Below are 27,270 nucleotides of genomic sequence, written 5' to 3' on the forward strand. Positions count from 1 at the left end.
ATGTTTGTTTTCAATGTATTTTATTTTATTCTATTACTGTTGTTCTACTGTACAGATGAGTTTGGATTTCAGCATTAGGAAGTTTGTGCAACACAGCCCCATAGTTCTTCAGATGACACAAGTCTGGATTCAAAGCAATCTTGCAACAGCATGCAAAAGATGACTCAAGACAAAGTAATGCGTTTCAAGAAGCAGCTGTATTTGACTATAAAGGCATTTTCTAATCCAGTGTCTCTAAGCTGTTTTCTTAATATTTCAGTGTAAAAAGCCTAGACTCTATTAGAAAAAAGAAACAGTAAACCCAAAATAACATTTCATAAGAAAACAATCATTGAAAAAAAAAAGGAAACAAAATCCCCATTCACCAGTCATTTCAATTAAAATAGAAACACCATTTCATTTTTGCTAACATTTTCCCTCAAAACAAATATATATTTTCCTTTATATATATATATTTATATATTTATTCTCAAGGCAGTTGGTCATGGCCAAATTAATTGACCTCATCATGGCCATTTTTCATGTTTCAAAGTTAGAAAACATAACTAAAATGGAAGAAAATAACTAGCGGAAGCACAGTGTAGGACCACTGCACTGGCCAACAAATATCTCATTTTGAGTGAGAGGGAATAGTCTGTCAAGGCAGTGTGGCACACAGACACACTTCCTCTGGAACAAGTGCAATGCAAAGAGAATCAATTTCTCACACATCATAAAACTACAACACACTCCCCTTTCACAGCACTCGAGTTGTCCATCAGATTCCCTTTGCTTGTTTCCTCTTCCTCTAACTTCTCTATCTGGCAGCAGTGAAGGCTTGTGTTGTGCTGTTTTAGTTCTTAGTCATTGCTTGGAGCTGAAAGTCCACCCGAAAGAGAGAACACCGCAGTAGACAGGGGGTTGGAGTCTCCATTTCATCTTTTATTATTGTTGTTGTTTTTCCACCTTCGACTACCATCAGAGACAATAACCTACTAGCAGATGTATGTCTGTAGCAGTGCTTGAGGTTGAACAATTGTTAGCCGACTGAGAAAGAGAAAAAAATGATCCCAGCATGCCAGCATCTTGCTATTACAGTAAAAACGTGACTAATACGTTGTCCCTGAATACTGAAGACTGCTCTGTCAGTAAATGGTGCGTCTGATAGCAGAAGGGAGAAGACACAAGTAGCGGGATTTCTGCAGAAAAGAGGGTTATGATGAGTGTACGTGATGACAAATTGGAAGAGCAACTGTGGCTGTAAGCTATGTGCTCTGAATTGGTTCAGATAAACAGAACACATGGAGAACACAAGGGGACGGGATGAATGAACAGGGGGGAGATGGAATAGATGGGATCACGGCCGCAATTTTTGTGAGTGATCGTCAAAAGTGCCGGGTGGCGACGTGAGGATGTTCCCTGGGTTACCATTAATATGAAGTGAATATGCATGATGAACACATAAGCAAGTATGCTCACGTGCGCGCGTTTGTGTGTGTGTGTGTGTAAGAGAAAAAGAGAAAATGTATAGGAGAAAAAAAAAAAAGAAATCCCTGGGCTACATTGGAGGGCGGAATGGAGGAGAAGTCCCAACGGGGCCTCAACCACCTCCATCTATCACATCCCTCTGTTACACCTGACACTCAGCAGAACTATGTGTTTCTCTTTTGCAGCTCCTGAATAAAGGCTGTGGAAGGGGAGAGGAGAAAGTAAGCATTAAGTACTGAAAGAAAAATTTATATTGAGGCAAATTATTATTTAAGATATTTTTTAGAAAGTACAAAGTAATCTCACCTCCAATTATTTCCTCCTTGACTTTTTGCAGTTCTTTCCGCACCTCCTCCAGGATCTCCTGCAAAATAGTTATGGACAGAGCTGGGTCAGATTACTTTGAAATGTAGTCGGTTATTGAATACAAAATTAAATTGGACCTTTTTGTAAATTACTAAGTAATCCATTGAATTACAAAAACCTGAGTTCCACAAGTATTCTCCCAGCCTTTAAAACATCTCCAACATTGTCAATCTGAATATAATCAATTTTTCATGTTCGGCATTCAACATTGTCAAATCAAATTACTGACCACTCAAAGTGTTTTACGACACAAGTCAGCTATCTCACATTCATACAGAGGCTACCATGGAAGGTGCCACGCATGCCAACAGACCCCGCAGGGGACAGGGATCAAACCACTGACCCTCCCATTGGTGGACAACTGCTATACCACATGAGCCACAGCTGCCCACTCAAGTTATCCCTGACTATGTAACTAATCTAATTACCTTTTTTTAATGTTGTCCTGTCAGATTATAGAAACTCTGAAAAAAAAAATACCTGAATACATGTAATCTGTTACTATTTAACCCTTCTAATAAATTAAGCCGTCAGGCAAATTACATGGGCACTCGTGTACATGGTGTTAACAAAATCAGTTTTACTGGACAAAGGTGACTAAAACCCAGTCATTATCACACTGTTTTGGGTTCAGCTTGTTTGGTAAAGAATTTATGTTGCTGCGCTGATAAGAAATTCACCTGTTTCATTTTCTCTAAGTCTGTGTCATCCATTCCACCTGCATCGTTACTGTTACCAGCAGGCTTTGCCCTGTAAGAACACAAGAAAGAGACAAGTACAAACAGGTTATGCTTGTGTTTCACAAAAAGCAAAGAAGGTCCATGGCCCTGCAGGCCATCTGTCAAATGAGCACATCACCATAGCACCAGAGGAATGAAGGAATAGTGGATAGAAAGTTGTAGAACTGTACACCCACCCACAGATGCAATGTGGTATACAGCACATACAGTTGGAAGTTATCCACCTTTTAACTACTACACAGTTGCACACAAATGCTTAAGCTACAGCATACAGACAAGCTACGCCATCACAGACAGCTGTAAAATGAGAAGAGTATCAGAATGTGGTTAAGTCCACCACAAGAGGACAGCATCGAACCCCCAGCACTCAGAAGTGACATGTAGAAATAAGCAATAATCACACCATCAGGCTTCTGTCGTTTCATACAGCTCTCAGAGGTAACATACTCAGCTGGTACACCTACAAGTCCCTGGGGTGCATGGCATTCTCTGATCCATTAGATGGTGTTATCAACTGTAAAAAATGCTACCCCAGTGAGAAGGTTGCAGTGATGCTGCGCTAACCTGAAGAGAAAAGAAAAGCAGGGGGACTAAAGGTCATGAGTGGACGAGACAGCACGTATACCTGGAACCTTGGGACAATGTGGAAGTGGAGTCCATGCTCTTGGTGATGGAGTTATTCCTGTTAGTGAGACACACACACCCTCCTCTTAGAATGGAAATGGAAGACATTCACACACAAAAAAAGCACCATTTTCACATGACCACATTCACACTGATGGAGGACTACTCTCAGGGTGAGTTTAGACATGACACCACAGAAACCTGGGCAGGGGACAAAGTGGAACTATCTAGATCCCGGATTACCTGTTCATAGTAGATTTCTCCCAAGGTCTTCTAATGGTGTCTGAGAAGGGAAATGTATAAAAACACATTCATTTTGTGTGTTACATAAAATAAATACCAGAATGAACGTAGGTGGCATGCTACAGATAAAAATGTTCAGTTCTCACCGCTTTGACCTTGAGGCTCTGAATCATCCTGTAGAGAAAAACCCAAGACAGTAAAAAGTGAGTCACCCTCAACACATTTCTACTTCATTTTAAAATATAACTATCCATAACCTACAGTGTCATGCCACATATGAAAAAACATTTGAGAATTCCCAAGTTGTGTATTCTATGCAGCATTAAAATTATGTGAATAAAAAAAGACTTACATTATCTTGTGGCTTCACAGGTGGCTTCTCTCCAGTGTCTGCAGCTTTTCTCCTGATGTAAAGAGAAATCCCCTCCAGTTATAGCAATTACAGATGAATAGGCTGACAGTTACACAACATACACTGTATTCTAAATATGATCATAAATCAGAGGAGAAATGACATACATGGATATCAAAACTTATTTATATAAAACCACAAACAGAGTAAGACTAATTGTTAAAATGAGTGTGGGCACTGTATGTTTTTTATGCCATGAAAGCTGTGCTGTCACCCACCTTCGTGCCAAGATGGCACTCATTTCACCCATCAGACCTCCTCCCCCCCCTCCTCCAATAGACGAGTTGCTGTTACGGTTCGAGTCAGCTCTGCTTATTGGAGCTGCAGAAGCTCCGTCGTCCTGCTGAGGGCAGCAAACAGCAAAAAGACATGGAAGAGTTCAGCAGACATGGTGCAGGCATGATGACTCAAAGCACTGATGGATGCAGGTATCATCACAATGCAAGCAGGAACAAGACTGCATTGTTCACTTTTATTTGCATAACTTGACAAGCACACAAAAGGTTTCAACTCTCGCCATGTGTATATTCAAAAGCAGCTAGAAAGTAACAGGACTGTCAAAATCAACTACTCTACATAAAACAGTTTTGTTATCTACTCACCTTTGACACTTTGCGGAGTTTAGCTCCTGCAAGGGCGGCCGCAAGACCACCTCCACTTAAACCACCAGGTCCGTCACCTCCACCTCCACCTGCAGCGGGTAGGGGTGGGGCCGGCGGAGGTCCTGAGGGAGGTGGTCCTGGAGGGGGAGGGATACCAGAAGCAGGAGGAGGGCCAGGGGGTGGAGGAGGAGCTGGTGGAGGAGCGCTGCCTCCAAGGACCAAAGGTGGGGCTGGAGGAATAGGGACTAAAAAACAGAGAGGGACCATCAATTACCATTTCCAAACTAAAGTGCCAGTGAGAATGTGTGCAGGTGCCCAAGGACAGCCTGTATCAAAATTCTATTAGTCTCAGAATTTCAGGACCAAATTGTCATAATGTGAACCAAGATCACTTCTAAACTGAAAATGACGGAATTTTGATTATCATGGCACATGCCCAAAACACAAAACAAACCACAAAAAACACTTTACAGAAAGTCTTTTTGTTATGTTTATAAAGATCTTGTTAACTGGCTGAGTAAATATTAACTTTAAATCAATTGTATAATTTCTATCATAGCTCCTTCAGGTGATATATTCCAACACAAAAACAAGGCAGTTGAAGGAGACTTGACACAATGTAGCTCATCTTTTTACAGAAGAATTTTAAAACGTAAATGTTGTCAGGGACCTGAAACCAAAGATCTGTTGATCCAAACTAATCAAGACTCAATAGTGATACAATATCAATTCACCAATGTCAGAAAATGACACAGAATAAACTGATGCTATATCCCATTGCAACACAATGCAAAATTTATGTCAAAGCTGTTTTGACTGTTTGATTACATAATATCATTTTTCTTCATTTATAATTGCCTCAAGATTGTGCTTACTGCAGTGTGTCATGGCTTCTACAAATGATTACCTCTGTTTAATTGAGACAAAAAAACCCATTAAGTTACATACATACAAGGACCTACTAAGACTGGACTGTGTTGTAGCAGTTGTGTTGACCAGCACAGGCGTTTCCTGACCTGCAGAAGCAGTTTGTCTTTCTCTCTCCAGTCTCTCTCTTTCCTGCCTCTCCCGCTCCTGTCTTTCTCTCTCTTGTCGCTCTCGTTCCTGCTGTTCCAACCTCTGCTGTTCCAACCTGTGTCCAAACAAACAAATCTGTCAGCAACAAATACGTGTAAACACTCTAATAATAAATAAGTGAATGAACAGGGACAGACAAATGAAGCCGAAAGTTATTATATTTCATGTTATGTTAACTGTGAGATATAGCAGGAAGTAACAAAGCAAATGGGCATGATTTATATCTCAGCCATCCCCAGTTAGATTACTTATGCAACATCCATTGTTTTGAGCAACTCCGTCTAATTATACTATTTGGCAGCGGTGTGCAGAGCTATAATCAGGATTTGTATCCAATATAGCAACTTTGGTAAAAGGATGAGAGGTGGATTTCATAGCTTCTGATTAGCCTGCCACTGAAAAGTCCACAGCTGGACATGGTGGCCTAATTCGAGCTGCCTCGGATCACCACTGCACCCTCCCCTCTCCCCCAACACATCTGCCCCTCACAACAGCTGTATAGGAAACACCACACATGCAACATACACATGCACCGACAAAAAATGCGTGATCCATGCACACAAAGTGAGTCGGCAGTGATTTGAGCACAGCTGATGGACTTAGGCAGACTGCCCAGGAAAGGAGGAGGAGAGATGACAGCCATATATTTTACTTTAAAAATGTTCATACCAGTGAATATTGTCAATCTATCTTTATACCTAAAAGCATCATTGCAAATATTATCCAACAACACCTGCATCTATGATGGATTGTTTTTTCCAAGGTTTTAAAGGCTCTCTAAACCACAGTGTGTCAGCAGCCACAGGGACTGGTAGTAACTTGACAGACAGTCCCTCTGGCCAATCACAAATCCTCCCCGACTGTGCGACATATTACCTTTTAGTCGAAATGAGATCAAAAGGTTAATGCCCAGTCTATGCAGCGCTGCGTGGTGTCAACACAGTGGTCTTGCTGTTGAAACAGTTAGATTGAGGGGAGGCTGGATTGATGGGAGAGGTGTCTTTTTAACCTTTAACCTTCAGGGGCTGACGGAGGGTTTAGCACCGTCAGGCTAATGCCATCAAATCCTCTACATATGCGTGTGTGCAATCCCGTGCCAACAGGGCTACCACAAAGCCAAGACAGCTTGACTTGATTGTTATGTAACTAAACCCAGTGGATAGTTTGCTTTGGTTAGAAGCTATAACTTCACATGGACCTCACAGAACAGCCAACTTTATCTTAATGATCAAACAATTTGCTTCCAAAGAAAACCTGCTTTTACACAAATTCAGATGAATCAAGCCAGCAGACCAGGAGTAAACCTGGCAGTATTGTCATAGTTATCAGCTGAATAAATTTACCCAAGGGGTATATGGAAATTGTATCTATACACAATATATACACTTATACACAATGGATATTGTGTATATAAAAAGGTGTGTAACACTTAAAGAAAGTCTGAAATTACCTCCGCTGTTGTTCAAGCTCCTCTGGAGAAGGTCCATTTGACACTGGGCGGGGGAGGGTCGCATAGCCTGCCAGAACAAAACACAGAAAACATTCATACAAATTAAAAATATAGTGAGACATTACTGTGAATGGTTTTAAGGCAAGAAAATACTGGTGAACATGTAGAACATTTTAAACAAAAAAATACCTCCAGTTGATTACTCACATACATTAAATTTTGTGTTTAAAAATGCAAATGTTGTATTATCTACTTAGATGTGCACTTATTTGCATACAGCTCCCAGACAGAAATCCGAACCAAAATACACCTTGACATGTATTTTTTTTGTTTTCTTTCAAATAGTCCTGATAAATAGTTTATAATTGAAATTGACCAATGTATGAAAAAATGTTTTCTGCTGCTGTGTATGGCCTTTACTGCTCTTAAACTTTTTATGACTTTATTTGACACCCTTTGATTTGAACTGTTCATTTGATTTGACACACCTTTTCTATGCAGTATGATTGCACAAAGTCTGAGCACTGTGTAGACAGCTATGATCGGCTAGGGTCAAAGAATAGGGTGGTGTACACCAATCAAGTATTGGTCCTATAAGGCATTTTATGGTCTATAATTACACTAGGTTTGCTGAACTGTGCCAGAGGTCTTATAGTCCAGTATTTGTTCTCTGTTCATCATTCAATGGCACAAGATATGCAAAAGATGTGATTTCATCTAAAAAGGGAGTGCAAACAAACAGAAACAAAGAAATCAGAAGACACTGGCATATGTTTCTAACAGCTGAAACAGAGCTTCTGGCAGAATATCAGTCGGACTTATGGGTATGGTCATGTAGACAGGATAAAGATCTGATGTATAGTAATCAGGTAATAATCAGGTATTTTGTACATTTATGTTAAAATCTGTGTGGTTACACTCAACGGTAAGTAAATAGGAAAACACATGCAGCCGATGGAACCAGGTATAGAGTGAGAAATAATTTACCAGCGTCTGCTACAGAGTTGAGCACCTCCAGAGCGTGAGACATGCCGTTGGCAAATAGAGTAGCATCCTCTTTGCTGCCAAAGTTGAGTCCCCACACCTGCCGGGCGTCCCGCCACTGATGGAAATTATTTGTGGCCTGGTTATACTTGAGACCTCTCACGATTGGACAGTTTATAACCACCTGGGGAAGGAAGAGGACAGATGATCAAGGTCACAAGGATCCTTTCGGTAGGGATGATAATTTAGCTTATCATCAAAAAAGAAAGACAGAAAGAAAGAGGGGGACTTTCATAACATCTTATTTGAAAATATTAATCGGAATCCCAACCAGTAAATGCCCAAAACAGGTAAATGGAAAGAGGAGCAGCTTCTGGAAGCTGTATCCTTCACTAGAAGCCTGGAAAAACTATTAAAAAACCCTTAAAACCACATCCCTGCTTGTGCTTAAAATGATGGTGTCCCCTTTATTTTTGTTGGATTATCCTGGTTTATATTCCACCCAGCAGGTGGCGTGAAGCCTGTGCGCCTAGCTGTAAAAAAAAAAAAAAAAATGTTCTGAGTTTGAGCGCTGCCTGAATGTGCTGACGCGCCGTTTTGCTATTTGTTTAACAGCCTCTGGATTCCACAGAGCAGAGAGAGGAGGAGAGTAGACCCTGTCTGTCAGGGTGAATATCACAGCGGGCAACATGCAGTGAAAAGAGAGGGTAGCAAGTTCAGCTGCCACTGCAGACAGTGGCATTCCTAAACTCTCCATAGTACTGTCAAAAGGCAAGAAAGGCAGGTGGGACAGACCAAGGATATGACCAGGAGCATATAAAAAGCTAGGATAAAAAGGGAGAGAAAGCACAGTGTTCAAACAGCCTGCAGAAAAAACTTAATACCACGGCTCCACTTGTGTTTTCAAAGCAGTTACAATCAGGCTGGGATCCATAAAACTAATCAAAATGACACGCGTGAAAACAACAAAAAAGTTACTCTGTCACTCTTTGGCTGTCTGCACACAGAGACCAGGAGCAGTGAGAAAATACAGCCCTCCTATATTCTCTCACATTAGCAAGTTGCACTTCTCCATCTGACACAAATATAGAGTCCTTACTGGGTATCAGGCTTCTCCTTAAATTGTCACAGGAAATGGCTGAACAGGCTAACTATCTCACAGGAAGCATCAGCCACTTTAAGACCCGTCTCTGGGGAACACTTTAGACTCCTGAATGTTTAAAGATGGAGAGAGGCAGCAGGGACAGCAGAGACATCAAGAATAGACGCACCCAAACTGAGTTACTGACGCTTTTAAACATGGAGTATGCCCACCTTTACCTGGCACTATCTGGTTAGTCATAATCTGGTGATAACGACAAGGAAACCCTCTTTGTTCTCTTTATCCAACTTCTCAGGTTTGAGAGACAGTCACTATGGCAATGTCGAGCAGAGTCCAGAATTGAGAAAGGCAATGCGTGGTGTGTGTGTCTGTGTGTGTGCTTAAAATCATGGCTAATTGAAGATTTTTGTGTTATGTGGCAGGGAAACATAAATAATATCTTGATTTTTCAAGATTTTGACAATACACTGTACATCAAATGGTTTTACAAAAAGATTTTTCTTCCTATGAAACTAATCATCCCCTAATTACATGTCATTAGTTTTACACAAACCAGAACTAAGATGTTATAGGTCCCATACTCAGCGCTGTACTCTTTTTTTTTTTTTTTTTGGCATCTACTAGGAAATGTCTCCATGCTTTAATGTTCATTACATCACTGCTGCAGCACTTCTATTCACCCTCTGTCCAAACACCCATGTCTCTTTAAAGCTACCCGCTTGCTGGGGGCATTGACAATTTTCACACAGGAGTCATTTTATTCCGACATCCTGCTCAGGGAGGGAAGCTCAACGGTACTGCTTGATTACCAACAAAGGAGACACTTGATGGTGAAAATCCAGAGGGATATCAGGCCATTTTTCAAGGTGAAACAGCCTATTAGCTTTAGAAAAGGGCTAATGTTAGCATTCAAAAACCTCCTAGCTAGCATTACTGTTTCATAGTGTTACACGTTATGATAGGAAAGGCATGAATTGGTTCTGAAAAATATAAACCCATATATTGGACACATTTATCTAAGCCTGGAAGTGAAACATGTGATCCAACTTTAATGTTAGAAAACATTAACAATCAACCACTTCCTCGCCAACAGGTTATCAAATCAGTAATTTTACGTGGTCCAATTTCCCTACAGATGTTAACTGTCCAATAACTTTTCAATTTCTACTCAGCCATTAAGTGATGAAATAAAAATAAAAAAAAAGTGTCCCTTTGTTCATACGAGCTGCAACCATGCGACACTGCAGCATAAACAGCATCCCAGCTTTCAGGCTTCCCACCCTGAGCATGACGTCAGAAGAAAATGGTTCCAATTATTACTATATGAAACCAGGTTTTAGCTAAATGGCCACAAAAGGTATTCAAAGTTATAAATGACCACCACTTTCAAATCATCACAGCCCAATTTACTTAATCAAAACTTGAAGGTCATCTGTGAGCTGTGTATCGTTTTCCAGCTTCCTCTCGAGCACTTCAAGAACTGTTCTTTACATGTTCTCTCACTCCCAAAAGCACAGAACACAGAGTAACTACTGCAACTGACAAGATAAACAAAGTGAACAAAAGTCTCTTGTCACTCTGAGAACTTTCAGCATTAAATCCAGCATGCCTCAGCCTCTCACACTCAGATTTATGATCACAGGATCACAAAATAAAACTGTAAAGATTATGTACTCTTAAACAGTGAATTCTGGTGTAACAGTTCAGTAGGTCACCAGTTTTCTTTTTAATAATGGAGCTGGCTGATGCTTGCACAAAATGTCTTTCTGGTACACAGTCCCTTCTGTTACATGTGCATCAAAGTACATTATTGACTAAATGAATGCATGAATGCACTTAAAAGACAATCAATTTGAAAATAATATTTTCTTAGGCATTAGTAATAAAATGATTAGAATATATTCAGTGACAAGGAATATCCTCTATGTGATCCTCCAGTCCCAGTGTGTGGTATCAGACAGATAAATGAATGGGGATATACAAAGATAGTCTGTCTCACACTTGCTTACTCATTCACCCTTAGGTACCTACAGACAGACACCCACGGGTGTACTTGACAGACACTGATGAACAAGTTCAACAGACACAAAGTGAGGCCAAAGCTGCTGCCGTACCTGCTGATCCGTCTGCATCTTGCGTCCCACTATCCTGAAGGCATTGGTGGTGGGGTTGTGATAGATCTGGACTCTGCTGAATGCCTGGGGTCCAGCACCGGCCGGCAACCACTTCTTATTGCCATCGTCATAGATCATCACAGTGGCCCGAGCCTGGCAAATACTCGACTCACTGGAAGACGGAGAGATAAAAACAAAGAGATAAGAGAGAGCAAGACAATCAAGGGCAAGGTCAGAAGTGAATAGTTTAAAAAAAATCGAATCTCGTGGAGGTAGTTAGAGATTTGATCTGTACTTATTTCAATTAAGATACCAGCAAACACTCTTCAACTATAAGATGTAAACTGTAGAAGACCATTGTCATATGTAAAAATGTAACCACACAAACACCGTTTGTGGAAGGGGATGCACACTCAGCCAACATATGTATGATCAAAGACCTTGGTGGATGGCAAGGTTTTTTTCTGTCTACAGACTTAAAGATGTGTTGAGATGACAAGACCTTGGTTTTGTCTCAAACATGCTGAAAAAGAGCCAAAGTTTCTGACAAGTGGTGAAAATATATGTGCTTGAACTTCAGTTTTTGCACACAATACAAAATATAGCTGACACAAAACTGTCTTGCAGACATCTGCACAATTTAACTAATGACAAATGCCATGTTGGATTACAGACCAATTCATATAATGTGAAACCTGCTTTTTAGAAATCATTTTTGATCTTGATGTCATTATTTTTTATTAGATTATGGTGTGTAGTGTGGACTGCAGCTGGAAGGGAGGAAGAAAGCACAAGGGGAGGTGAGGAGGAGCTGGAGACACCGGATGGACAAACAGACCAAAAACACTCAGTAGTCTCTTCTATAAATAAACCATTTTAAGAGATAGAGTCACAATACAGTGCGTTTGATAGAGTGCTATGATACTAATGCAGTCGGTGATGGAGCTGAAATTCATACGTCAGTCAGGCAACTACACTGCGCACTCTGGACCGAACTTCACCACATACTCTGGATTGACCAAAGTATAGGCTCCACCTGGGCACAGGTATCAGAGATCTAAATTAGGGATGCAATTAATAGTTGTTTTATCTGCAGAACATCAAATAATTGATTGCTCTATAAAATGTCAGTCTGATCTCTTTCCATCCCAGTGTCTTCAAATACTGATCTGCCTGACCATCAGTCCAAAACCCAAGGATATCCAACAGCCGTGTTTCCATTTAACTGTCCAGCAAATTCAAAGGGAACTTCCATAATTTCGCAAAAAAGAACATGAAAAGGCATTGCATCAACTGGTTTGGAGTGAACAGACCAGGCTACACAAAACGTAGCTTCATCAGAAGCTATGGGCCATGTTGCAAATGGCTGCAATAAGAACAGAGGTTGCAAAATAATAATTTGTCAACCGTCAATTCACCTCAGAGTTGAATAAGAAAATAAAGTAGAAGAAGGTGGAAGAGCAGGAGGTGGAGGAGGAGGACAAAAGAAGGGGAAAAAGAGAGAGGTAAACATTAGCTACGTCAAGAACTTATTCAGAAAAAGTGTTTCCTCTCCCATGATGCTTAATAACTCTTGATTAAAAAACAAAACAAAAACATCTCAAGCTAGCCGACAAACTATGTTTGCGAACATGAAGATATTTTTTTCAAAATCTACCATTTCCACGAAGCTTTTTTAATGGCAGACTTCAAAATGCACACACTTTGATGGAATCATGCCTAATGATAACAAGCAAATCCTCACTCTGGAAATAGACTAATTGAAAAGCTGCATTTTGTTAATTACTTAATCGACTAATAATTGCAGCGCCAATCATGATCAGGTAATTGAGGTGTTCAGCATCTCAGCAAAGAGATGTGGATACTTCCCACCTCTTGTATACACCCAGTGTCAAAACAACATGTTGAAGTGAAAGACTAAGAGGAGGAAAGCAGCAATGTGTTGATCTGAGAGGAGAAAAAGAGATTAATTTGATGCCAAACAAGATGGGAGGCGAGACAACAATGAGGGCTGACAAAGACAGGAAGTTGTGCCGAGCTCCGCCAAAGAGACGAGGCTCTGGAATCTTCCACCTGCTCTGCATCAGCCTCCACCTCCACACACTTGGTAAGAAAACATGTGCTGTGAGACCAGCAACAAAACATTTATTTATAGGTCCATGCAGGCGGAATACGCACGAGTTACAACACATTTAGGATTGCCTTTGAATATGCAGGTTTAGAAGCAGTGTAAGAGGCTGCGGAATGTGTGTATTACATGTTTGAATTTCAGAAAATTAGATCTACAGCCATCACACTGTTGATTGAAGAGAACCACCACAGATACCACAACAAACATGGTCCAAACATGTATGAGGTAGAAAACCAACTGGAGCAAAATAACAGCGTTTAAAGGAGGTGGAGAGCTGTACAGACACAGAGGAACAAAGGTGGCCAACTGTCAATTCCATTTTTTTTTTTTTTTTTTTACTATTCCCCCCCCTCCACTCCTTATTTACCCCCCTATGCTCTCCCCATAGTCCCCTAATCCATCTCTTCCACCTCTCCCTCCATCTGTCCCGCCCGTGATACAATCTGCTACTTCCTGTGACACAGCACAAAAGCCACAACCCACTTCCTGTTGCCAGCACTGCCAAATAAGGATGGCTTCAGCCTGAACAATCAATACACACAAACACACGCGCACTTACAATTTTGATTTGCAATAAAACGAAAGTACAGAATAGCGCGAACATTAAGATTAAATGAATAATTTTGGATACTCGCTCTTCACCAACAAGGACTATTAACATTTTTAGCCCTACAAATCTACTGATACATTGTTTGATTTGTCCAAATACAAACAGCTAAGCACTACCTGTTATCTTGCTGTGTAACATATGGGAGCATTTAAGCTTATGCATTTGCTGTCAAAGAAAAGTGTATTGTATAAAGTTCAAAACGTCTTCCTGTGATTGTGTTGTTTGGCGTAGGTCTTATAATAACTGTGCCCACAGTCTAAGTTTGCATAATCACTTATTCTCCTTTATGCTTTTTGGCAACTTGTACAGAGAGATTTTTGCAGAAGTCTGGCACTGTGTTTTCTATATTCTGTCAATAAACGTGATTTGTTAAACATTTAGTTTCAAGTTTTGTGTCTTTATGTTCAATAGTCACGCTTGGCAAATTCCTTATTGTGCAATAAATAATCAGCATATACAAAAGTTGCATTACAGATATGGCAACGATATACTTGAGATCATGTGCCATTACATACTCTTCCAGCCAAATAGCACACAGGCTTATTTTTCAGATGTAGAATTAAAAAATGAAGGGAGGAAACAAAAGATACATGCAAAAACCACGTAAATATTGTGGCAACAGTGTATTGAGAAATAATTTTTACAATGGAGAGAACACACATGCAGTGCTGAGTCCACTCAGTGGCCATCGGTCACTTCTAGCAGGTTAAAACCATCTCAGGTTGGAGGGTTAAATACTGCAGCGCTCTCTGATCTTGTCTGCAGCCAGCATGCTGTCTATGTGTAGGGTAGAGAGGGCTTATGGGAACTGGGAGGGGACAGAGACATAGGACTGGGAAATGGATGCATATTTAATGGCAGGGAAAGTGAGGGCTCAGGAGTGCGACTGAGAGTGAGCAGCTGCATTATTGATACAACTACGGACACTATGACTCTAAAAGCGTGTGTGCTACACGCACATTAAGACAAGGACTTGCACACACCCTCCACACCTGTCAACCTGCCAACACGTGTGTCCACATGCTGACCCAGGTCTACAGGGTGTAAGTGGCTGCAGAGGACTCATGGCTGGGTTTGAATATGTTTTAGCACTGGAATAAACCATGACAGGCGCAGCCATAAACAATCTATTCCTGTCCTTCCTTCTACGAAGACCACCAGTCCACCATTGAGGACACTGACCCTGGCTGTGGAGCCAAATTGACTAAGTGACCGGTTGACTTAAGAGGGTTTTCTCTTTAGCACAAATAGGTCACTGGCTGATGCTCCAGGTAAGGGATTTGAGCCAACCAATCTGTAAAATACCTCCAGCAAAGGACTTGCTAAATACACCAGAGGAAACGACTACCAGGTTGATATGCAAATTGTACGTAAACTTAGAAATACACTTAAAAACTGGAATCCAGTCCATCTTCACTTCATTATCACAGCCAGAGTGACTTCCTCATCACACTGTGGTTTCTTGGTCAGTGAGGGGTTAACAGGAAACCACAGTGAGCAGCCGGGGCACATGCTCTCTTGGAAATGTCTGTATATGGCTGTGCTCTCAGAGCTTTTCCCCAAATGTGCTGGCAAGTACAGTCAAGCCCAGTGGCTCCGTCTCTTCCTCCTCCTCCTCTGTTTACCTGACCTTCCCTCCCTCCCCACTCTTTTGCCACTCGTCCCTTCACCATTCTCTTTGAATCAAATGACTTGACTGAGCGCTAGATGTGTCAGGGGATGCCTCTTGGTGGCATTCAGGCAGAGATATTACATAATACATACTTATATATGGCACAGGGATAAGAAGACCTAAAGTACAGTGAAATGGACCAGAGTGCATCCATCCTGTGTATCATGAGGTCCTAAAATGAGACAAGAAACAGTGAAGTTATACAAGGTAGTCTGAACTATGAGTAACACCATTTGTTTTGCTTCAGCCGTTCCTGAGTCAATGTCTCTGACAGCTCATCAAGCTCTTTTCTCCTCTCAGTCAGGAGGGGAGAAAAAAAGGCTTTTTCCTGCCCTCACAACTAAAGCTACAATGTTAAGTTGATTGGTCGATCTAAAGGTTAATCATCTAAGTTATTATTTTCATGGCTTTATTCAGCTTAGACAGCTTAAGAGATAACAGGGAATAGGATGAGAGGGAGGGGGGAATGACATGCAGCTAACGGCCACAGGTTGGACTCGAACCTTGGGCCGGTGTGGCGAGGACACAGCATCTGTACAAGGGACACACGCTCCACCAACTGAGCTACTGAGGCGCGAAATGTCAACATTTGCTGGTCCTATTTCCTTAATGTTAGGCTTTGCTTAAGAAACCCTTCAGAATAAAGTCTCCTTCTACAGGGTAAACAGATAGCAGACTGAAACTTGCACGACATCTGACCCTGTCAGCTGCCTGCTGACAAAATATTATCCATGCAGATTTATATCTCTTCAACAGAATGGTGCTATGATCATTTCTCATTGTTGTAAATGACATATAAATTAACTTGATTAACACACAACTCACAGCCAAATATAAGACATAAGATGAGAAAACGGCTGTCATATTGGGATTAGTGAACCTAAATGTGGCTGTGCTGCACCTTCGATGAACAAACAGTGATTCATTACCTATTTGCTTACTTCTTTGCAGCCAAACGTCACATTAAAACCAGACAGGGGAAGACAATAAGTCACTTAATAACATCTGCGTGTGGATCCAGACCACTTCCTCCTTTCTCTTCACAGTCTGATATAAATAGAGACCACACTTCGCAGATGATCGTCACGCATATAATTATACAGAGGGTTATTTAAAGACTCTATATAATGTTTACAAGAACAATGTTTTATATAACTGTTGTTGCAGTAAAAATGTACAGGAGTTCTTCTGTCTTATTGAATGTTTACTGCAGGTAAAAAAAAAAAAAATTTTAAAGAAAAATTATTCCATCCTACTGGCTGATTTTTTTTTTCTCTGAATTTTCTCTGACAGATTTAAACCTGGAGCACAAACAATTGGAATATGTTAAGGTGGATACATTTATATAGTAAGAACTCATTCATGAGTAAAGAGTGAAACTGCATGGTTGAAACTAGATACATGCAGGAAAGTCATGTTTCTCCACAGACAGACCAAGTGCACACTGAGTCGAGAAAAGGAAGTGTGAATTGCAAAAGGGAAACATTGGAAAACACAGCTAGTAGGTGAATTCTCATATCATGTAAAGTCAATCATGTAATTCTGAAACCTGGGCTGCATGGTTTGAGTGCAAGTGTGGCATCAGAACATTTTCTTTATAGTCATCCCCACATTGCAAGACTGGATTGTCCTTTAAATTATGGGTTTTAGGCAATTTTTTCATACTTCTGCAGATACCACCCCCACCAACATAAACAAAATAATGTGTTATTATGTTGTGTTCTGTTCTAAATTCTTTATATTCAGAGATCTTTATTCTCAGAAGCATGAGGCTTGTTTCTACTCCCTTCTATCTGCCCATACTCTCTGCTACTTAACTGACACTGTAAATTCAGATATTACTGCTATAACGTTCATGTAGCACAATAACTTGACTCTCTTGTGTTTTAATGATGTTGCACTTTCTAGCTAACTGGTTAGCCTTGTTTGCTCTGTATTCACTGTACAGTCATGGCGCAGGGCAGAAGACAGACAGGTGAAGTTAAGGTAATGAGTCGAGTTGATAAAAACATATTATGTTGTTGATGACAGCTCATTCTGTTATGTCGAGGCAATAAAAGCTTCCCAACAAGAGTAAATTATTAATGTGATCCATATAAAACCAAACATGGACAGACTGTGACTCCAAACATCTGAAATTCAGGCTAAAATATCCTAATGCCTGATCAGTACACGCTTGTTAGTGTTGTGCTGCCTCATAACACACACTTGACTGAGGTCATGACGGTGGTAAACTACTTGACCTCTGATGCTGACTCGGACATGGAGAGTCCACACAATAGTCTGTTGATGCTGGTCTGGTCATCTGACTGTATACTGTCCTCAAAGCGCCCCCGGGCCGTGATGTATACGCTGCCAGCAGCGATGCAGAGCGGGACTCACATGACTCTGAAATCGACCCAACTGAACAACATACATCTCAGGGAAGTTGTTTGTTTCCCATGTCAATATTCAGTGGCTGTAAAAGCAGGCGCAAGATAAGCATTCAAACAGCAAAGTACAGTTCCTGTTGAGTTATGAGAGACCGTTATCAATGTTAATATGTAGCCTGACATGAGAATAAACTTCCCACTGATGGTGATTTTTTTCTACAAAAATGAGGTGGATGGAGGACACACGCAGGAATCTAAACAATAATGTTAATTGTTCTGCCCCCCAAAAGGGAACTAAAGAACAACATAAGTGGAAAAATGTTATTTGGAAGACATGTCCTTTCCCATATTATCCAACCCACTGAAATAAATGTAAAATGTTATGGCTGTTCTAGACCTCCTTTGCCTCGTCTCCTCTGCTAATTTTACTCTGTCCGTCTCTCTCTATCCTTTTCCTCATGCCTGTTACTTCTTACACGGGTCTTAGCATGCTGCTAAAACACAAACACAGACACAGGCACAGACACAGACACACACACAAAGACACACTTGCTGTGGGCTACTGCTTTCTGCCTCCGCAAGTCAGCCATATAGAAACAGGCATCCAGGCTATCTCAGCTATTCTTAAGGCTTTTTTTTCCTCAATATCTTTGTCTGTTGGACACGTTCAGCTGAAACTCTTCGACCAAGAAAACCCCTCAGCATTCTTGGACCGCTGACTCATCCTTTGCCTGACATCATTCACCGCGCATTGTGGAAAAGTTGAATACACGTTTGGCTGAGAACCTTTATTTTGTTGTGTGACCACTTCAAGAGCGGAGATGAATTCCTTCCTGCTTTGGAGGCAGTGTGGGGCGGGTGTGTGTGTGTGTTAATGGAAGATGGGGGTGGGGGGACTGGCACACTTAATGCCCATATTTGGAACCATCTCACCTCTGTCCTCCTCACTGAGCTCAATTCCTTTTACAGGTTGGAGCACATCCTCCTTTGCTCGGGCCAAGGGGGAGGCTGGCCCTACTTTTCTGATGAAGAACAATCCAGAGAAAAAATCTCAGCTGCTCTGACTTGCACACTCTTTCCTTTGAACGAGAGAAGAAACGTTTCCAGTCATCTCTTAACCCAAAGTTACCAATGAATAAAAGACGGCAATACCTAAATATATTTCCTGTTACTGACATTGAGACACGGGTGTAGATTTTGACTTTGCAAAAAGAGGCTTTTTGAATAATAGTCTCACTGGATTGGCTTGCACCTCTTCCACTCGGTACTCTGTGCTGTACAAGACGTTTTTTTCCTCAACATTTGTAGCCAATATTATTATATTATTGTTGTTGGTGTTTTGGGGCAGTAGTAAACAACACAGAACTTTTATCTTAAAAAAGGGGGGACATTTTGCAAAAGTAAATTGCATTACATTTAAATGTATGCCTAAGCAATGTATTCGTTAAGAAGGCTTCACATAAAAATGGTGTAGAAAAGCAAATTGCTGTGAACTTCATGTATCGACTGATGACAAGTATTGCCCATTTGTGCATTAAAAATCTGTTTTGTTGCATAAATGTGTATGGTATAATGCTGGGAAGTAACAGGGTCCTGGTCTGAATAAATACATTCAGATGCATCGCTTTGGTGCATAGACTTGTGTACTCACCATGTCAGAGGCATTTCTGACACTGGCAAGAGAACAACCCTACTTTTAATATTTTGAAAAACTTTAACAAATCAAGTGCATATCAAGGCATCATCAACTACTATAGTAGCTTTCACAAAGACAACTGCAATAGCTGTTTGGAAATAATTAACTCAGGAATAAATGGGTTTAGTTTATAAGAGTGTTTATTTTACTACGACTAAACTGTGACCTGTGTTGTTTGATAAACTGATCAAGAATGATTGTCATTTGCTTTGCAGGCAGAGCCTGAATGTTAATCCGGGGACCAAACTCAGATGCAAGAATCCTTAAATCTGACTATTTATGCAATATAAGACAGACTTGTCTTGAAGACCAGTCATGGAAAATAAGAACAGTGCAAATGTGACTCAGGTGTTTGAGTTAATTTGCTTTATTTGACATTCGCCATCGTGACTACCGAGTACGTGTATTTTGCAATATGGTTGTTGAAATGATATACTATGCAGCCACAGTCCCAACTTTATTTAAAACCCACCTACATTATGATGCACAATATCACTGAACTGTCCAGCCATCAGCTGAATACTACATTTACGATGGAAAATAAACTCTAGTAAAGAGACTGAACGCTCTTTCATTTTTCATCTTATGTGAAAACATTGCTGCCCACGACAAAAAAAGCCTATTAATTGCTAACTGAACCACCCTCAACTAAATCTTTGCACTTTCCAAGGAAAAAACAATAAAAAAAATAAAAAACTTAACAACCTAAACTTGCCAACCCACATAGTGATGTTTATGTAACTGAATGAAATGATGTACAAACAAAACAGCAAAGTTAACATCCAGGCCAATATTCACCCATGACTGAACACTGGGAATTAACCATTTCAACAGAAATAAGGAGAGTGCTCTTTTGACTAGTCAATTGACCCCGGTATGAGATTTTCAAATGCAGTAAATGAGTACTATTCAAACAATCATAATGGTCAGAAAGAGACAAACTGGGAGCTTCATGCAACATCCAGGACAGCAAAAAACAGTCTTGTAAACAAGATTATGTGCATCACTATTCATGCACAAAAATGTCATCCATGCAGAAAATGCTTCAGTCTTTAACTGAAGACGAATAAAAAGGTTCTCCTCTCCAGTCTGTCATTTTCTGTTTAGCTATAAACTCATAGTCCATGTCTGGTCAAACTCTCCCGGGCAATGTAATCTTTCCTTACCAACTAGAGGTTAAGTGGTGCATAATGATAATGTAAGGAAACGGCTGCCCAGCAAATCGCCTTCTTGGCTTCCTCCAGTGTCGTTTTATCTAATGCAGCAACCGTGCGTATCAGTAACCACCATCATCCAAGATAAGTGATTCAAGATCTGAGGGTCTGAAAGATAGGAATGTTTGCAACATCTGACAGCATACAGCAGTTTTTATATTAACTGGCATCCATTACGCTCCATTAAGCCGTGGACCCTTGATGAACCCAGTGTATCTTTGCACCCATTAGTAGTGCTGACCATACAATATATATCATTACAGCATTTCTGCCCACAACAAGCTTTGGTTTCACTACTCTGTTAGGCCCAGGCTCTCCATCAGCTGGGATGATGTCACTCCGTTCAGCTGCAGCAGGAAAGGACTACAGGGTTTGTAGATGCGTCTTCTCTTTTGTTCGACTACTGTGGAGGAGTTTGTTCTGCTTATTTTGATGGTGGCTAAATCTTTGCCAGGAGAGAAAAAACCCCTAAAATATAGAAATCTAAATGCCCATGTATTCTTATCCTAGATTCAGACCTCTGAATCACCACCTACATCTCACATTTGTACAGCTATTTATACATGTCTGGTGTCGTGCTCACTGGGGCTCCTTCCACTGGTTGGAGAACCAATCGACCAATCAGAGCTTTACAGATGAAGAATGGTGATGCCATCCTTCTTCATTTTTAGCTACATACCTTGCTACATCCATGAAAAATAGTGTCAGAAAAATGGGCAGTAAAGTGGTGAAGCTTAAGGCAACTGCACAGCCTATAGTAAGTCACTTAACAGATAACACAACTGTTTAATCAACATATTTCCAAGACAACTGCCCCTCACAGCTTTCGTGATGACAGAAAAACATCCTGGTGGGATAGATAGATCAGTTGTTCCTGATTAGTAAAGAACAAAACCAAACAAAATATCTCCTCAACCAAGAAGAGAGAGAGAATAAACCCAATGTCAGGCTGAAGCGATAAAGAGATTAGTAATGACAATTCTGGCAGAGCAATGTATTCTGACAAGTAGGTTCAGCAATCTCTAGGGCTGCCCCCTGACAGTCAAATAAACCATAAGGCTATGAAGTAAGTCTTAATCAACTAAGTTATTGCATTAGAAGCTGAACTCATGTTTAGGGCTGGGTGAAATGACAGCATCTAGATATTTGCCATAACACAAACTGAGGCAGGAACCCCTTAATATCTCTGTTCGTATAAGGACCGCTTCATAATCAGACTAGATTTACACCAGGACGATTATTAATCAGATATTTCATTAGTCGAATTAACAGTGGGCAGCATCAGCACCATGGATACATGAATGCTTTCCTATTCCAGTTTCTGGAAAGTTTACAGTATTACCACAGGGGTGAAGCCTGAGAGTTATTTTATATTTGAACAATGTATCAGTCATTTATGTTGATGAATCCATTACTTACTGTGTTTTTAATATGCAAAAAGTAAAAAAGGGTTCATCCACTTTTCCCAGAGTGGTCATTTTGTCAGGTCAATTACACAAAACTATGAGAAAGTCAATTTACAAGCATAAAACAGAAAAGGAGCAAAAATGTTTCAGAAGCTGGAATCACTAATGTTTGTGAATTTTGTCTGATAAATGGCTTGAATTATTCATAGTTTGTCAAATTTCTTGTCGATTAAATTAATTTGTATGCATCATTGCTCAGCATCACAGTATATACATCAATAAATACTGATGAAAGTGCATCCACAAGACTAAGTGCAAAAAATAGAAGAAAAAAAAATCCCCAGAAACTGGGACACAGCATTCACACCAACTTCATGAACAACTACTTAATATGGTTGACGCATGACCAACAAGTTAGTTAGGGTAAAGGTTAGGTTTAAAAAAAATAAGTGATCACAGAAGAAATACCATACAGAGAGAACACAGCCTACAGGCACAATTAAAGAATGAAAACATCGGCTACAGCAGAGGAAACTGGATTTGTCACCAAGCAGACAATAGTAGGTTTGGTATGCTGAGCAACTCTTGTAGCAAAGCGTCTAATCCAAGGGGCAGGCCAGCATAATGGCCTATTTATGAGTATGAGGGGTGGGAGGACCAAGAGGGGTAAATTGTTTCAGGGGAGGGGGCTGTGGTGATGGGGTGCTGTGGGAGACAAACTCACTAGGCAAACCATTTTAATAATGGAGAGCGTGGAGTGTTGAGGCATACAGGCTTTGTGATCATTTAGTCACACTAACTGTACAGAGATGTTCTGAGGAGTCTTTTTAAGTTCATAAGAACAAACAAGTCTTTATGATGCGTGAAATAGATCCATTATTCTTAATCCATTATAAATCAGGATTCCCACAAGCAGGACCCAATTAAATGGAATTGTTATTGCTTTTGAGGTATGTGTCGATGTTGGGGGCTTTGATTGAAAAACAAATCTAAAAAAGTGCTTCTAATGTTCAGAAAAGTGCCATAATTTCATGTACACAGAATGTCTCCATGTATTCATGTACAGTCAGCGAGTGAAAATAAACATGAATGAGGATTTGTCTGACTGAACAATACACTTTTACATTGCTCTAACCTTTACTTGTCACGTTACTGTGACATTTGAACCAATCTTTAAAATTTCTCTGTTCATATTTTGAATTTCAAAATAGATTCTAGCAAGTTTGTATTGTGCCGCTGATGTCAGACTTCAAAAAAAGGAGGAAAAAAAAGCAGTTCAAGGGAATTAAGAGAACAAGTGGAGACATGTAAAATCGGCATCCCAGCTCACAGTAATGAACATTACACAACACCATGGCATGAACACGCTGCTATCGCAACACCAAATGGGTTTCATCTTGTTATCCTTACATGGACATTTGCAATAATATTGCTAAATGCCTTAAATAACAGCTACTGGTGTGTTGGAACACGAGGTCAAGAAGTTGAACACTTTGATAGAGGAAGAAGACATGACAAAAAAACTGCAAAGTTCACTGCTAGAGCCGCATTCCTTTCCATTTACTGCCAAGGCAGGAAAAAAAAAACTGGAGCCGAGACACAAAGGAGACTGAGGGGGAGGCCATTTCCCTGCTTTTAAGGCTGATCAATAATAACCTCATGCAAGGCCGCAAGGAGAAAAGCGGAGAAGCCCAGTTTGGTATCGCTTCCAGGCATGCAGAGTCTCTGAAGTGAGCAAAGGGAACTTGTTTGATTGCAAATGGTGTGTTATACTGATGCATTACACCTGTCTGAGTGTATGCTCGCGTCACCTGTGTTAATTCTTAAGCCTGAGGCAGCCATACTGCTGGTGTCAGATAGGGCAAGTCTTTGAGTCAGAGAAATCCAGTCAGTGAATCATACTGGGAGACAGGAGTCACCTCTGACAATAACAGTGAATCATTATGTAGATGGATGCACTTCCTGTACCACCTAATGAAAAGGGATAAGAAAGTCTGAAATGCAGATACAGTAATGTGCCATAAACACAGCCATCTTGGCAATAAGGTGGAAGGAAAACAGGAAGTTGTAATCATCAGAAATTAACACAAAAAGCAAAAGTGTGTCCATTTTTTAGGAGCAAACCAACAAATCTGTGCTGAAGGTGGTTGTTTCTAATGATCCCTGCTTCAGGTTGGGATGAGTTGGTGAAACACTTTCTCAGCTGGGTCAAACTGCTGAACTTTTGACCAACTCACTGCACTTCTGTGTCAACATTCACATACCACAGGGACGAATGACAATGAACATCAGTGGAGCTGCATTCCAGTCTCTACCTATTATACAAGTTGACGTGAACTGGCCTCAATGGAGGGCCAGCAGGAGCAGCATCCAGATGGAGTTAGGTCCCTCAATCATCAAGATAGGTGTCAGTCATCAACGGCTCGGAGACACCACTTGGGATGGCACGATGACACATCTTGTGCATGTCCGTTCTGGGAGAGAGATTCCTCTTCTGTCACTATTTCTGAGGTTTCTTCCCTTTTTCCCCCCCAATTAAAAAGGGATTTTTGACAGCTTTTTTTTTTTTTTGCATCCGAATCTAATCCGGATCTAAGGACAGAGGATTTGTATGCTGTGCGGATTGTAAATCCCCTTTTGATTTTTGATTCTGGATTATTTAAATCAAACTGACGTGGTAAAACCTGCATACGGACAGAAATGCTCGAACACTTTCATATCTATAAGGTTTGTCATTGGTGTATTCTAGCTGCTGCATCAAAGTGGTTTATGGTTGTAGCCGAGTAATTTGACAATAAAGCAGTTTGCTTATCTTACTGCATGATGTGTGCTAATTTTATTGTGGGTGGACAGTGTGTTGTCATAGCAATGTGTACGTGTAGTCTGACAATAACTGTTACATTGCAGGTGTGCTTGAATATGAAAATAGATGTTTGTTTCTTCTACTAGTTAGGTCATATCTTTTTGCTTTGCAAGCTAAAATGCTGCCCACACACTGTGTAAAGTATGTTACGGCTGTAATCTTCACTGATTATTGCATTAACTCAACTAATGGTCTCATTAGCAGGGCATGTTTAATGTGACTGCAGCAGGATTTCAGGAAGCTCAAGTGCCTCCTGCTCCTGCAGTAATCAAAGTTACTGCGCAGAAATATGTGAAAAACAAATACAAACGCAGGACCAGCCCATGCGCTGAGATATATTGTTACAGAAAAGGGCAGCGCGAGCAGTTTGAGATAAAGAACTCGTCACACAGGTTATCGGCTCTGCACCGGGGTGTAACTCCTGGTTCTGAATTAGGCCTTCAAATAAAAGCTGTTCCTTGAAACAAATGAAGTGCTACTCTAGTTTAACTGTGAAGGAGTGAGGAAGAAAGAAAGGAGTGAGGCCGGAGAGGCAGTGGCTTCAAAGCATGTAATTGCCAACTGCACAGGCTGTGACAGGATGTGGAATTTGTGCACACCAGCTTTCTACAGAGTGATTTCTTCCTCCGTGCATAAACCCTCTGTGCTCTCAAAAAAAAAGGTAGAAAAATAGAGGAAGATGGTTTTAATGTGTGGCTGGGGACTGCATGACATGATACAAACAGCAGATGCATGCAGAGTTGCGAAGTGTTCGTTGTGCAGCTGAGGGGGTACCTGCCCTGCTGGAGTGCCTTTGAGCAAGACACTGAACCCCCTTTTTTCCCCCCACATGCTCTATGAATTACCCTGACCTCTGGCCTTTATTGTGAACGCACTTTGGAAGGTTTTTAGATCACTGGTGCTTTCATTTAAGCACATGCACAATACTGAAGTGCAGCGAGCCAAAGGAGCAACACAAAGAGTCAACATGAAAGTGTTTGAAACAGACTCACAAGTGTGTTTCTGTCACCCGAGCCGCTCGACAACCCGCAACGTCTGGTTACTTTCTTTAGAAAAAACAAAAAGCAGAAGAACACAAAAAGAGGCAGCCACGCTTGAACAGGTAGGGCTGAGCAGACGCGAGCATTTCCATGAATCATCACGGTTTTAATGAACTTAAGTCGCCAGCCAAGGTCACAAAATAAAAACCCTGCTCCACGGTGTCATGTGTACCTGTGTGAGGTGAAACAACACAACACCAAAAAAAAAAAGAAGAAAAAGAAAAAAAAACAACAGAAAAACAAAACAGCCAGCAGCTCGAGTTATTTCAGGGCGAGAAACGCGACTTAACGTGTTGCAAACAACTGCCGTGGCGATTAAACGAGCGGGCAGCCTCCACAGAGACATTACAGGGTCAGGATTTAACAGTCGCCCTTTGTCAAACTAGTGGCCGAAACACAAAATGTAGCCTGGAAACACAATGAAGATGAAGGGATTTACGCCGCTTTACCCACCTCATTGTTCGGCCAGAGTGGAGGTCCTCTCCTCGTCGGCAAGTTTGGCTGACTTCAGAGGCTGAAGCCCGGCGTCAGAAAAAAAAGTCAGACTAATGAAATAAATAAAAAAAAAAAAAACCGAGGGAAAATCGGCGGAAAAAACACGCATCTACACCCGCAAACGGGGTAGCCACCAGCGGTAGAAAGAAGCACACCTCGACGATTTCCTGGTTCGTGTGGAGCGGGAGAGGAGGGAGCAGGGCAGATACAGTAGAGGAGCGGGCTTGTCAACTCCAATCACTATCCCACATTGGTTTCCTTCGAGCCGAGGAGGTGAAGCCGAGAGGACGCGGGGCTGCAACTACACCACAACTTCTCTTGTCACACTTTCTGGTGATTTACGGCTGTGTTTCAGGAGATTACGACCGTGTGTCTTTGCCGGACTTTTCGCCTCTCCCTCGGTCGGTCGGTCGGTCTGTGTAGGTTCATTGGAGTGTGGCCCAACCCGCCAGCTTCAAAGTAGGCTACGATCCCGTGGTGCGTTCATGTGCGCCTCGGAAAAGGAAATATAGTTGGAGTCATGAACGCGAGCGCTGATTTCTTGACTTTTGCTGTGTGTGATTTATTTGGCTGAATGTTGGGGCCAGTGT

At 41.0% G+C, this 27,270-nt stretch overlaps 1 protein-coding gene across 4 annotated transcripts; it reads right to left on the minus strand.

The window, feature by feature from the left end:
* Positions 1-178: 178 nt before the first annotated feature.
* On the minus strand, positions 179-27,154 carry vaspb (vasodilator stimulated phosphoprotein b). Of its 4 annotated transcripts, none has more exons than XM_037074648.1 (14): positions 26,639-27,154; positions 11,182-11,353; positions 7,969-8,149; positions 6,982-7,048; positions 5,417-5,586; positions 4,455-4,699; positions 4,071-4,192; positions 3,793-3,844; positions 3,587-3,614; positions 3,441-3,480; positions 3,199-3,255; positions 2,514-2,583; positions 1,774-1,831; positions 179-1,666 (listed from the first exon to the last, which is right to left on the minus strand). In XM_037074648.1, exons 1-14 carry the CDS (start codon positions 26,641-26,643, stop codon positions 1,632-1,634), a joined length of 1,302 nt encoding a protein of 433 aa, XP_036930543.1. In that variant the 5' UTR covers positions 26,644-27,154; the 3' UTR covers positions 179-1,631. The 4 variants fall into 4 exon arrangements, with proteins under 4 accessions (XP_036930543.1, XP_036930538.1, XP_036930552.1 ...); XM_037074643.1 differs by having other exon boundaries at positions 4,071-4,195; positions 26,639-27,153; XM_037074657.1 differs by having other exon boundaries at positions 4,071-4,195; positions 5,471-5,586; positions 26,639-27,150.
* Between the last annotated feature and the right edge of the window lie 116 nt (positions 27,155-27,270).

The sequence above is a fragment of the Acanthopagrus latus genome, chromosome 2 (assembly GCF_904848185.1).
Source record: "Acanthopagrus latus isolate v.2019 chromosome 2, fAcaLat1.1, whole genome shotgun sequence".
In the NCBI taxonomy this organism is placed as follows: Eukaryota; Metazoa; Chordata; class Actinopteri; order Spariformes; family Sparidae; genus Acanthopagrus; species Acanthopagrus latus.

What these genes read in the sequence shown, in the direction of transcription:
- vaspb (XM_037074643.1), bottom strand. An exon ending in CAACTCTGTAGCAGACGCTG is followed by an intron (nt 7,049 to 7,968) that starts GTAAATTATTTC and finishes TTGTTCTGGCAG; the next exon opens with GCTATGCGACCCTCCCCCGC. An exon ending in AGTGCCATCTTGGCACGAAG is followed by an intron (nt 3,845 to 4,070) that starts GTGGGTGACAGC and finishes TCTTTACATCAG; the next exon opens with GAGAAAAGCTGCAGACACTG.